The sequence below is a fragment of the Sinohyriopsis cumingii genome, unplaced genomic scaffold, assembly GCF_028554795.1.
Source record: "Sinohyriopsis cumingii isolate HCF-2022 unplaced genomic scaffold, ASM2855479v2 utg002522l, whole genome shotgun sequence".
In the NCBI taxonomy this organism is placed as follows: Eukaryota; Metazoa; Mollusca; class Bivalvia; order Unionida; family Unionidae; genus Sinohyriopsis; species Sinohyriopsis cumingii.
The window spans coordinates 120,120-132,986 of record NW_028316237.1 but is presented as its reverse complement, the minus strand read 5'-3'; the positions used below and the strand labels follow the sequence as shown (position 1 = coordinate 132,986).

The 12,867-nt window shown below is 33.3% G+C and overlaps 1 protein-coding gene across 1 annotated transcript in view; it reads right to left on the bottom strand.

The window, feature by feature from the left end:
* Window positions 1–10,853: 10,853 nt before the first annotated feature.
* Window positions 10,854–12,867, bottom strand: part of LOC149770185 (uncharacterized) — a 43,270-nt gene continuing 41,256 nt past the window's right edge. The window contains exon 10 of the mRNA XM_089949267.1: window positions 10,854–11,899. Coding sequence (XP_089805393.1) covers window positions 11,594–11,899 — 306 coding nt within the window. The 3' untranslated portion in view covers window positions 10,854–11,593. The remainder of the gene's footprint in view (window positions 11,900–12,867) is intronic.

Sequence of the window (12,867 nt, the reverse complement as noted above, 5' to 3'; positions counted from 1 at the left end):
TGCATTATAAAATGACTAACCATGGCAAAGACAGGAATTCCATCGTATTTTTATTCTTGCACCTCATGACCAAATAAAATATGCCCTGATATGAGAGAGAGAGAGCTTTGTGGACATCAATCTGTATTAAGTTAGTTTACAATGGTAATCATAGTCCTGCACAAAGGCAATGCTACATTCCAGCATCAATTAATACCACTTTTTCAACAATTCTTTATAGTTTCAATTATGATATCCATTGTCTCAGGAACAAAAAAAAGCTTTGCAGTGTTATTAACATGCTAATTAAATACACTAATGCTTGAGTCGAGTCGTTCCAGTTAAAACCTTTTTGAGGTTAATGTTGTACAGACCAGGTCGAGTCAGGAAATGAGACTTCCGATGGGTATTATCAAAACAGTATCATGTAATAACGTGTGCTTACATGTGCACGTTTCAGACACATTATGCACTAGCTGACAAAAATATAATTCAGACTAACAACTAGCCTAGCCTGAGCTAAGTTGAAAACCACGCACAACCTAACTACAGGAAGTGAACATACTCTTATCTGTTGGGAAGGGAGAGGTCATTGTACATACAAAAATATTACACAATATGATTCAATTGTCATTTTCGGGATTTGGCCCACATGGAGTCTATATGGATATAAATGTGGTAAATATTTAAATTTGAAACTGAGGGATTATGGTATGCATTTTTTTAAATACATTTACTGTTTAATTTAGTACAGGTTTCTCTTTCACAAGTTCAGATAAACAGGGCAGTAATGTACAAAATTAGCTTGACAAACATACCTATAATTTTCCTGAAAATGGAAGTTACTAAAGTGCATTTCCGACATTATTGCTAATTTCATCATATCTGTAACTCATTAAATTATCAGGTCATCTGTTACTAAAAGTAGCTAACTTGTTTTAAACATTTTGTGTGAAACAAATTTGGTACCTTTAGTTCCATTGGTGCTGATCTGCAAATTTATGGAACTTTTTGATGCTATGTGCTATGTGGAACAAGCACAAGCGAAAAAGACATATGAGGTATTGCTCTGGCCTCGTCTTATTCTCAGCATCTACTTATATACGGATGAAGGATAGAAACTGTACAAAATGTGCAAATATGACTTAAACTTCACATTGACTTATAGGCCGACACATATTGTAGATTTTCCATATGTGTTTACAATGTGTTTTTAGATCTCAGTTTGGTTATTTGAGAAATTTGCATTCAGGCCAGAAAGTTTAAACTGCTGTTCAGGTTTATAGTTTTGGTATTTTTAACTTTTCATCTCTTTCTTGTTCAAATAATTTTCTTGTCAGTCAAGTAGTTCTTATATATTTGTAATTCATTGAAAAGGCATTGAAAGTATTACCAAGTTTGGATCAGGAAATAAAATGTTGTCTCTGAAGTCAAGATTGCTTCATTATAATTATTCATTACGGTTTCTTAACATGCTGTTTACATTTTGCTTAGTTTTACAAATATGCTCTTGCCGTACATATTTTCATATTATATAAAAGACGTTTGCATTTTCATTTCTTTACCCGTATCAGATTGAGATACTTTAGTAAGAAGTATACAGCAGTTTTGAAATGGGACATTGCATAACTTAAATGCAAGTCTAGTACAATTTTATAGCTCCAACCTAAGTTTGTCTGAATATTCTGAATGCAAAACGTATTAAACATCTTTCAGATGAATGTGTTTATGCAACTATTCTTTTGGTCAGATGATTTAAATGTTAATCAACTTGACAATGTCACATCCATATTCTTGTTTTGTATAATGCACCAGTTTTATGTGTGTTCAAATGTCTGCTGCCCACGTTACATTTTTATCATTCTTTTAGACTTAGGGAAAATCTACTCACTTAAACTGTGTTTGCTTCATTCTATGAAAATGTACAGATGTAATTATTTGAATTACTCGAATACATTTACACTTTACAAAGGAAGTTGTTTTGTTTCTTGATGTTCCTTATAAAAACAAATTGACAGTGTGATACTTTATCAAGTTTGGAAGGAACTACCTTATCTGATTATAATACAGAGCGTCCATGCAAACAGTAACGATAAATAAGATAATGTTTTCATGCAAAAATGCAGCAGTACTGCATATGTCTTCCTGTGATGCCATTTGAGTCAAGACTCCTCCACCTTATATTTAAGTTAATGTCATTTCGATCATCTGTCAGCAACATTTGATTACCCTCACTGGTACAGTGTTTTTACTTTCTTTCACTTTAATACCATTGTAACCAACATTTTGAATGTTGTTCATGAGTGGGCTCAATATGCAGGCTGTGGCCAGCGTCTTGTATTTATTCAATAATGACATACATATTGACTGAAATGACTTTATCTGGGTTGCATCTTGTGTATTAAACAGTTTTGTGGAGATGAACATTTACTGTATGCAGTGAAATATGTTTCATATTTGTACATGCTTATCTGACTTAATTAAATTATAATGCAATTTAACCATTTAATGTTTTTCCTTTTCTTCTCAACATCCTACTGTTTCTTATATTTAATTCTTTGGTTTCAAACAGTTTTGGTAGGTGGCCATGGCAGCTCAGTAGGCGGATCACTGCATTTCGTTATCCAATGATCATGAGTTCACTACACATGAGAGGAAAAACAAAGCCTGACTTTACATCCTTAATAAGAACACTCTGTCCAGATTTGTTCTGATACAGCCAATGTATCTGATAATAAAATACTCTGAGAAGCTCCTGTAACCCTTAACATTGTAATTGGGATAGGTTTGGTAAAATTGTCCGCAGCTAATATCGAACCTTTCAACATAAATGGTTTGTAATTCACAATAATAAAATCAGATTGATTTGTTTGATCCAACAAATGTTTTGGTTTCAGAACAGGACTGTGACCCTGGACTCTTAAATAGGAGCTTTGGAAAAGATGTCTTTATTAGGTTGCTTATTTTGCAATCTTTAGCAATCAGAAATAGCATGGACTTTTTTGTTGCAACATAGGTCAATCCAGTTTCAATTTTGAAATTCCTAACCTGTGTTGATATATGTCAGGTACCAACTCATCACCCCTCAAGATACATTCCTTGTCCACATCATAATTAAAGCTTTGTTGCAATGACAATGAAGTGTACATTGTATTAGTTTTGCCGATAAGTACACTTTGTACAAATATATTTCAATGCTCTCTTGGTCATATTAATCTACTTCCTCTTCTTTAACATTTGATACTAACCTTTTATTTATGATAACATCAAAACACAAGCGTGCATTTAAAGTGAGGGTCGCTTTTCACTTCTCAGTTCTTATTTTTAATCTAAATTGCATTTTCCCGTTTTCCTTTTCTCTCTGTATTTTCATCCCTTCTTTTTTCATTTGCCTCTAGACCACTCATGTGGCCTAGTTATTTAGAGCATCAGTCCTGGATGGGGGATATTGTTGGTTCGAACCCTGGCCGAGTCATACCAAAGACATAAATATGTTACATCTTCCGCGCTAGGTGCTCAGCATTACGAGTTTAATGTTGGCAATAGTTATCATGTTATTAGGATAATCTGTAGTAGAGCAGCATGATACCCAAATGCTAGACATCACTATATACTGCCACGCTGCAGACATTGTAGTGGTATGACTGAAAAATTGTTAAAAGTTTGATAAATATCCAAATCACACACACACTCCATTTGCATATCTACTCTATCTATCTCTCTTTTCTCTTTCTAAAACTGCGGTTGTCTTTCTCTTCTTCAAATGAATTCCAGTAGTGATGCAAACAAATTCCAATGTTGAAACTGATATGCCAATAGCCTCGAATGTGCTAATGTGTCAACAGTCTTCATTTATCGGGGTGATATAAACCAAAACGTATTAAATCAATTAAATACATTTCCAAAATGGTGATTTAGTCTAAGAAGTAAGAACCTTGCAATTCCAGTGAATAATTTAAAAATGAATCCTATGAAATATTAACTGAAATGCAACCTAAATTGAGTCCTCAAAAGCTGATGTTAAGTCATGCAATAAAGAGGGTCTGCTACTTCTCCCATTTAAAATAAAAACACCAAAATGTAATAACAGAATCCGGATTAAGCTTATTTTGAGAATTTTTTTTAAGATTTTAACAAGGTCAGGTCTCTTCCTAAAGCTTAAGTTAAGAACATGTCAAGCAAGTACACTTGGAAATCCCAAGAGGAAACGTTTAACTCAAGTAATTTTGATTTTAATATATAATCAAAATCATAGATAAATATTAGTTATGTATTATATTGTTTGCACAAAAATAAGAGTTTTGTCAGGTAGGTATTAAATTCATTTAGTGACCAAGATTTATAATACAATTTAGTGATACGTAACAAATAATCATAAAGGCCAACAATTGCAATATACATCACAAACTTTGGAACATGTTTTTAAAGTTGCATTTTTATATGTCTTCGGTATCTAGAGTCTTGGCTACTTCCGAAATTTGTATTGAGAGAAAACAATCATTGAATTGTACCACCTGTATAATACGCACAAGGACAAACCACCACCAATTTTGCTTTTATTGCAAAATACCACTGTACCCATAGATCTTTTGAGAACAGCAAAAACGAACCTGAAGTTTACAGCATTATGGGGTTACCCTGCTACCATTGGTCTAAAATGTATTTCTAACATAAATAGAGTATGTCTTTAATCAAGGAGAGCTGAGAAAGTGATTGGTGCATAATTTAGAACAACGAGGAGGGAAATCCCTAGCTTTTGTTATATTCTTCTGAGGTAATGGCTTGTTTCCCGGTGGTATTTTACAAAAAAATTCAATGAAATTGTTCAGATATTCACATGCATGATCACTTCAAGTGAACTATGCTCATTGGATGTTTCGTACAAAAATGTGAAGATAACACATTTTATAGAAGAATTGTCTGTTGGTACGACTCGACCTTGAGGATTGCCATGAAAGTTTGCCATACGTAGTCTAATTGGTTCTAAATGAAAATCAAGCCACTTAAACATTCAACATGGCCAACACAGCATTAATCTTGAACATATTGTTCTCGCTACTTCTGAGAGGATAGTCGCACCAATATTAGGTTCGCACTAACAGACTTTTTGTTATGTGTTGGTCCTAAATTAAAATGGTTCCGATCTAAAATTAAGTATGGCCACCATGGTAGGCAACATTCAAATCGTTTGTCTACCCCATAATAGAACGCTATATAGTCATCGTGTCTTCAACGAAAAAACGTATGATGTCTCTTCTGTTCTACACAAAAATGGTGCTGATCTGATGTTGTTTTGGTCCTATTAGTTTGATCTTCTTGGAGGAGAGACCATCAACTTGTTATGAAATGTGGTCGGAAACAGTTTCAATGCAATGTTTTACATGTAAAGAATTGAATATTGATAATTTCAGGTGTTCAAAAAGTAGGAATAAAAAAACCTGAATTTGATTGAATGCTCTTCCCCTCACCTAGCTCGTACAATCCCTATAGTTGTAAATCTCGTCATCAGTTACTAGCATAATTCATCAATTTGATGAAGAATATAATAAACACTCGTATTATTGTTATTAGGACTTTCATAATCTACATGCCTGATGCCAGGCATAATTTCATATTAGTCTCGGGCATTATAACGTGGGAAATGCACACAAATTAAGAGGTCGTATATAGTTAGTAATTCTTTATGATTTGCAATTTTCATATTTTGAGATCTCCCCAAAGTGCATATATCATCTCCATGATGTATGATTACACATATCGCAATCTTCTTTTAATAATGGTCCATATTTTCTATAATCAGTCTCTTCCTGTTAAAGTGTATAATTTTCATTTTGTAGACTGTGATGTAACATGAATATTTAAAGCAAGTGTTGACAACAGGTACAATATATTTATATTTTATCTTGTCAGTTACATTTATATATATTAATTAAATATAACATATCTTATATTGTGTTTGTTTAAAGCAATTTGATATATTTGTCAGTTACATTTATATATATTAATTAAATACAACATATCTTATATTGTGTTGGTTTAAAGCAATTTGATATACCAGTTCTGATGGTTTATCAGTTTGTAATCCGCCCATGAAGCAATATTATGCATATTTAAACAGTCTTGCAACGACGCCTTTGCTACTGTGTTCTGTCCACTTATTAATCACTAGTGACGTATGAAAATAACGATAACAATATTAATAATCCATTTTTCTAAATGAATTCACAATTTCAAACATTTCTGCTTTCCGTACTCAGAAACCTGGAGTGAGGGAGATAAAGAATGTATGATGCATGAAAAACTTGAAATTGAACTTAAACCCAATAACATACAAGGATATGGTTCATTTTAACGGTATGTGTTCACTTGCCATGTATTTTATATAATCAAAGATAAAAACGTACAACCCTGTCGACATCACACGGTACATTTCTTGGTTACGTTGTACTCATACATGTAATATGATGTGAACTTGTGATCTGAATTTCTAACGCAGCCATAGCACGTTTTCAGTCATATTCCTACGTTATCTGTAGCGTGCGATTATATAGTGATGTCTTGCACTGCGGGACCATGCCGTTGAAATGTAGCCCGATGTCCCCCGCCAGACATATTATTCTGCCACCAGGCCGACCAATCCTAACAGTACCAGTGTGTATAGAATGTTTAGTTGTTGTTTCTTAAACCTAATATAATGTCCTAAATTCGATTATTATTAATTAAATATGAAACGTCCACCCTCCCTCTCTCTCTCTCTCTCTCTCTCTCTCTCTCTCTCTCTGGAGAATACTAGCAAGATACGGACGAAAATCTATGAAAAGACGAGCTAACAGGATAGTTTTCGTTTGTGTCATCCCAAGATGTCTCTGAACCTATGAATGATGGTAAACGTTAATTCAAGCAGACTAAAGGGTGAGAGAGAGACAGAGAGAGAGATAGAGATACAGACAGACAGATAGAGACAGATAGAGAGTTTTGGTTGTTTAGTACAGTTATTAAAGCTCATCTGGAAATATATTAAAATATTTTAGTTAACTATTGTTTGTCCATTATTTCGCTTGGTTTCTGTTTCACACTAATTTCCAAGCGCTGGTCCGTGAAGGGCTGAGCGTTTATGTCAATGATTGAACTATTCATGTGTTTGTAGTGCAATACTATCTTCACTAATATAATCTGTCAATTTTAAATCATAAATGTGTCTTATATTGATTTTATCAATGTAAAAAGTAGAAACTCAAAAAGAAAACAATCAACTTATAACATTGCGAAGGTGATTTTAAATATCAACGAACGGAAAATACTGCATTTTGTAATGGATACACTCGGTAGTAATTAGATAATACTTGTACATGTTAATAATGCAACTCGTGTGAGATTTATTTTACAGGCAGGCTTAATAAAGCACGTATCCATAATTATAGCCATTTCTATTTCTTTACAAGCCTAATCAATCAACCCAAACACTAGCAACCCAGTCATCTCTTGTATGATTGTTTACATGAACATTACAGGAGGCTGTTAACTCTTTATTGTTTGAAAAAGAAGTAAACTAATGAATATAAGTGTACTTAAATCCTTCTTAAACATCAGCTCGTCTTAGAACGGTTACCTTCATGTCGCCGACTTCATGGTGACTAGATGATTATTGTTAAGCACATGGTTAATCCAGTGCTCTCGAATCATTTAGTTTTAAGAACAAAATAATATTCCATAAAGTCTAGCTTTCATTACTGTACATGTTGATCTGGTAGGATATATAGGTGTAGGAAAGTGAATTTAATAAAGGTTCCAAAAGCAAATCAGATGAACCCTTTAGAAGAAAAAATATTTCATGTTTCAGTTCAATGTATTTTACCCACCTTTCTATCTATACTCTCTCAATTCTAAATATTTCAAAACCATAATATATTTATCTATGTATATGCACATGCAGAGAGAGAGAGAGAGAGAAAGAGAGAGAGAGAGAGTGAGAGAGAAAGAGAGAGAGAGAGATGCATTCTTACCCTTCCGTTCCTTCTCGCGTACATATTTATCTCCATTTATTATTTATACACATCTTTATGAGGGGCCCCGAGTGGCCGAGTGGTCTAAAGCGGTCACCGTTCCGGATCACTGCCATCTCACCTCTGTCTGCGTGGGTTCGTGTCCAAGGCTAAGCTAGCGAGGGTATGTGGGAAAGCTTGCCAGTAGCTTCTCGTGGGTCAGTGGTTCTTCCCTGGGTTTTCCCCGGGTTCTTCCTCCACCAGTTATACTGGCCGCCATGTATAGCCTATCTGTGCTAAAAATGGCTTTAAACCCTACAACAACAACAACAACATCTTTATGATAACTTAATTATGAGCATATGATTTTAAGTAAACGACAAAATAAAAATGAACTGTAAAACGAATGGAATGCAATTTTCTTAATTTCCCGTTTCATTCTGCCTAATATTTAAACTTTAGTTGTGATATATTGTTATATGATGAATCAAGTTCAGATTTCCCAAAGCCAACATCAGTTCCAGCGAATTTGCATTGGGCAAACTGACTTATGACATTTGTGTTGCTTTGTACATTTTTAGATATGTTTTATATTCTTAAGTGTTTATTTTGCACTATCTAGACTTGATGCATATTGTTGCTTTCATGCTATTTTACAATTCGCACCTGGATGGTAATTCATGATAGTGTCAATAAAAGAGGTTACAAAACAGTGCCCGAGGTTTGAACCTTAAACCTCGTGTATATGTCTGTATATAGTTTTAGTTGCATATAATTAGTTCCTAAGCTTTTAAATAAATATCGTCTCATGTTTTTGCAGGACAGGCGCAATAAGAAAGAAATATTAAGGTTCTCAGGTTGATGGTAGTTTTTGTTTGTGTGTAATCAGTCCTCACAGTGACGTCCTCACAATGATGGTAAAGTAAGAGTAGTATTCTTAATGTTTAAAGAAGTATACTGCAAAAAACATGACGTGATGCAGACATTGCCTGGCTTACATTTAAGCTTGCTTTCAAATTTCTAACATATACTTTCATTCCTTATTATCGTCCTCGAAATGTAGTCATTTGTCAAGGATACGTTTGTGTCAGTGATTGTGTGTGTGTTTAAAAACAGGGTATAGCTTGGTGTCCTTTTGATTAGCTGGAAATACATATATTTATCAAAACAGCATTTAAAGGGGCATCATCTGGAGCTAACATTTTGACTACATTGTATATGATTTCCTGTAGTCTTGTTGCTTCCCTGCAATCAAGTTTCTCTAAAATATCTTTAACATATGTAAGGGATCCTGAATGATATATGAGATGCATTGTTAATCAGAATATATTTAACAAGTGGACGATCTTGTGATGTCGAATAATGTTCTACAGCATTTGCTTTAATGATGTTAAAATACAGGTATTTAAGTTGATTGGAATATTTAAGGTCTATCTACATGTAAGACTACCGGATTGTACATTTGAATGGAAATCATGAACTTGCTAACTTTATTTAAAGTGATGAACTGTTTCCATACTTATCTTCAGCCACTTTATTCACAATTATTCATGCAATATAATCCGTTATTACTTTGGATATTAAAGTTTTTTTTACTGAATGCCTATTTGTATAACTTTGATGGTCACGATGTCTCTTACTTGAAAATACTCCGTTTCATTTTTTTCCTTATTTGGTGGTTAGGCCTGCCATTTTGACTACTTCCCTTGACCATTTTCCATTTAATTGGATCATATCTAGTTACAACTGCATGTAAAGGATTTATTCGCGTGGGTCAACAATTACCTAAAAATATTTCAAGTCAGTCATCAGGGTATCCTAATGTACCGGTTTTAGAATCGGTTCGGTACTTTGTAGTGGTAGCAGCGCTGTGTAATCATTTTTTATTAAACAGTAGTCATTAATTGAGTAGGTTTTATGTTGAGTATCTTGAGCTTAATACATGAATGAATTATAAATTCAAGATGCGATGAAATAATGTGATTGATTAACGTCATATAATAATTTTCAGGCAAATCAATATTGAGACCAACCATCAATCATTATTTATGAGCTAGAGTTAGAAGTTTCTCAGATATATTCAGTGAATATTTGTCGTGTAATTACGAAATGATTAACAGCGTCCTTGAATGACTATCTGAAAGTTATTGAATACTTTATGTTTGCGTTCACCATGTGTTGTGTTTACCTGAGGAATATTGCGATTTATATTTCAACAAGTCAGTGAAATATATGGCATAACTGATGATTTATCCAAGAGATGATTATTATGGGACGACTAAATAAGAAATAATATAAAGTAAGGATCTCAAAGTGTAATCTTAAATATTGCAAAACATTTTCTTTCTATTTTCACAATAAATGTATTTAGAACTAGGCAATTTATTGCTGGTGATTCTGATTTATATAAACTATAACAGTTAGAGGCAGAAAATATTGAGGATGTATTTTACGAGGAGGAAGTGTCTTTATAAGAAAAACCAAAATAAATGCACCGTACAGATGGAGGGGTACATGATTTATTTCGTGTTAGTTAGCCCTACAAAATGTGTGTGTCATTAAAATAAACTGATTATACAAAATGAGTTACTCCAAATTTTAAAGGAACATTTAAGAATAAAATCAAGAGTACATGATGAAATTATTGAAATATTAACTCTTACTATAGCAAATATTGTATATAAGTATTACATTTGTGTTTACAGTCACATAATCTATTTTAAACGCACTGCATATCCGTGTAAACTTCACAAATTTAACGTTGACAAAAAAGACTATGTGTCTAATAATGCTCCAGTAGATAAACAGTTTAAAACAAATAAATAATAAATCAAACTTTTAATAAAAATTTAGATATTTGTCAAACCTGCAAGGCCTGATAGAATGGCAGAACGAGACGTAAATAGTTGCTTATATATAGTCATTGCATTGAATATGAATAGCTATCATTTTTGTTGAACAACGTAACATAACAAAAGTGCTAAAATAATATGTTTGGATCATGTGGCTAAATTATTTTAATCTGAAACTATAAATTTGCAAGCATCATATTTTATAGAAAGCTTTGCAGAAACGATATAATGCCTGAAAAACAGATATGAAGTTCAATGAAAGCACTAACAAAAACTTCATTTTGTAAACATTTACGACAATGAATGCATTCTAAAGTTTTTCTAGACAAAAACAAACGATGATGAACAAAATAAACAGCAAAAAGTGAGTTTAGTCGTTAGCTTAAATCATGTTTTAACGATTGTGAGGAAAGCAAACCATCTGAGCATATAGCTGACAAAGTTGCTAACTATATACATACTTAGTATTGGTATTTGCGATCATATTCAAAACGAATTTGAGAGGAACTAAGGTCACGTTACCTTCCTACGATAATATTTACTAGTTAAACAAAGACGCGTTCATTTTCAACAATGAAACTGTTAAAAAAATGTTAAAGAAAGACAGACATATACCAAGTAAGAGATACTGATCTCTTAATTGGATAATTATGGGACCCTGTACTTTCAGAATATAATGTAAATTAAACGATCCCCAAAAGACAACATTATTTTGTCTAATTTCACTTCACAGTGAATTTTGATATGGTAATTTATAGCAATAGAGATAAAAACCGTACATTAGGTCGTTTCACTTGTCAGATTATTACATCCCTGTGCTATCCCTTTGACAAGTAATGGACCACCTTCATGCAGAAACAGTGGTGGCCATACAACAAAAGCGACTCTTTCTCCTGCTTGCGTGAAAGCCTTGAACTTGTTCAGATCAAATATCTTCCCAGAACTATCAACTGAGTCAAGGTGCAGTGGCTTCTCTTGGACCCCCATTTTCCAGCACAAGTCAATGCAGCTGGTCAGATACTTCGAGGAGCTTGCTGGGGCTTTGATCGACAAGTCAAATCTGTTTGACAGTACTGTACATAAAAGCTGAAACAAAGCAATATCAGAAGTAACAAAACAACGATGGAAAATTGTTACACCTTTCTTTGGGATAAATACGTCAAGAAAAGCTAAACGATACACCTCTACGATAGAATAAGATTACGAACTAACAGATGCAAATGTCTAAAGCGAGAAATCACAACTATCTTTGTTTTGTGTTTCGTTGCGAAGGTGAATATAAAAATGCTTTAAGTTAGACTTTATGATCCTAGCAGATATGCAAAACACCCGCCAGGATCGGTTTCGTAGATTACAAAATAAATGCTATATCCCATTTCAAATTAATGACTCATGGTACACTGTCCATAAATACGAAAACAAGGCTATAATAGATGGAAGCGAGAATATAAATTGTATTCATACATAATCTTTCTTTCAACATTGTTATACAATTATAATTCACCACAGATTAACATTATTTATTTTCAACAAATAATAAACCATTTGTAACGACTTGCACAAAACACAGTTTCTCTTTTTACACGTTGCTGTTCTTTTGTAGTTTTGTTGTTGGGTTTTTTAAATTACTTTAATTTATTCTTTATTAATATTGTGACAAAAGAAATCGAGAATTGATTGCCGAATGGCCATCTAAATCAGTGGGACAACCTAACGCGACGCTAATTTATTCTGACACCCCCATTCAAATCCACATTAGTATCACAGTTAGTGGTGACCTGGGATTTAACGTCCTCTACGTGCCACATCTGTCAATATATTAATATTAATTAGATGTAATTAGCGGACAATGTATTCTCCTAAAGAGCGTATGCGGATTATAAATACAGATGTTTACATAAGAGACGTTTTTGAGTTACCCCTCTACATTGTCAACATGACTGGTACATTGGGTACTGATTGTTCCTGCCAAAATCAAACATTACGTATTCTTCCATACACTCTTCTGTAAACATATAAATTCACGTGACCTTCAGCTGTAAATGAAGTTGTTA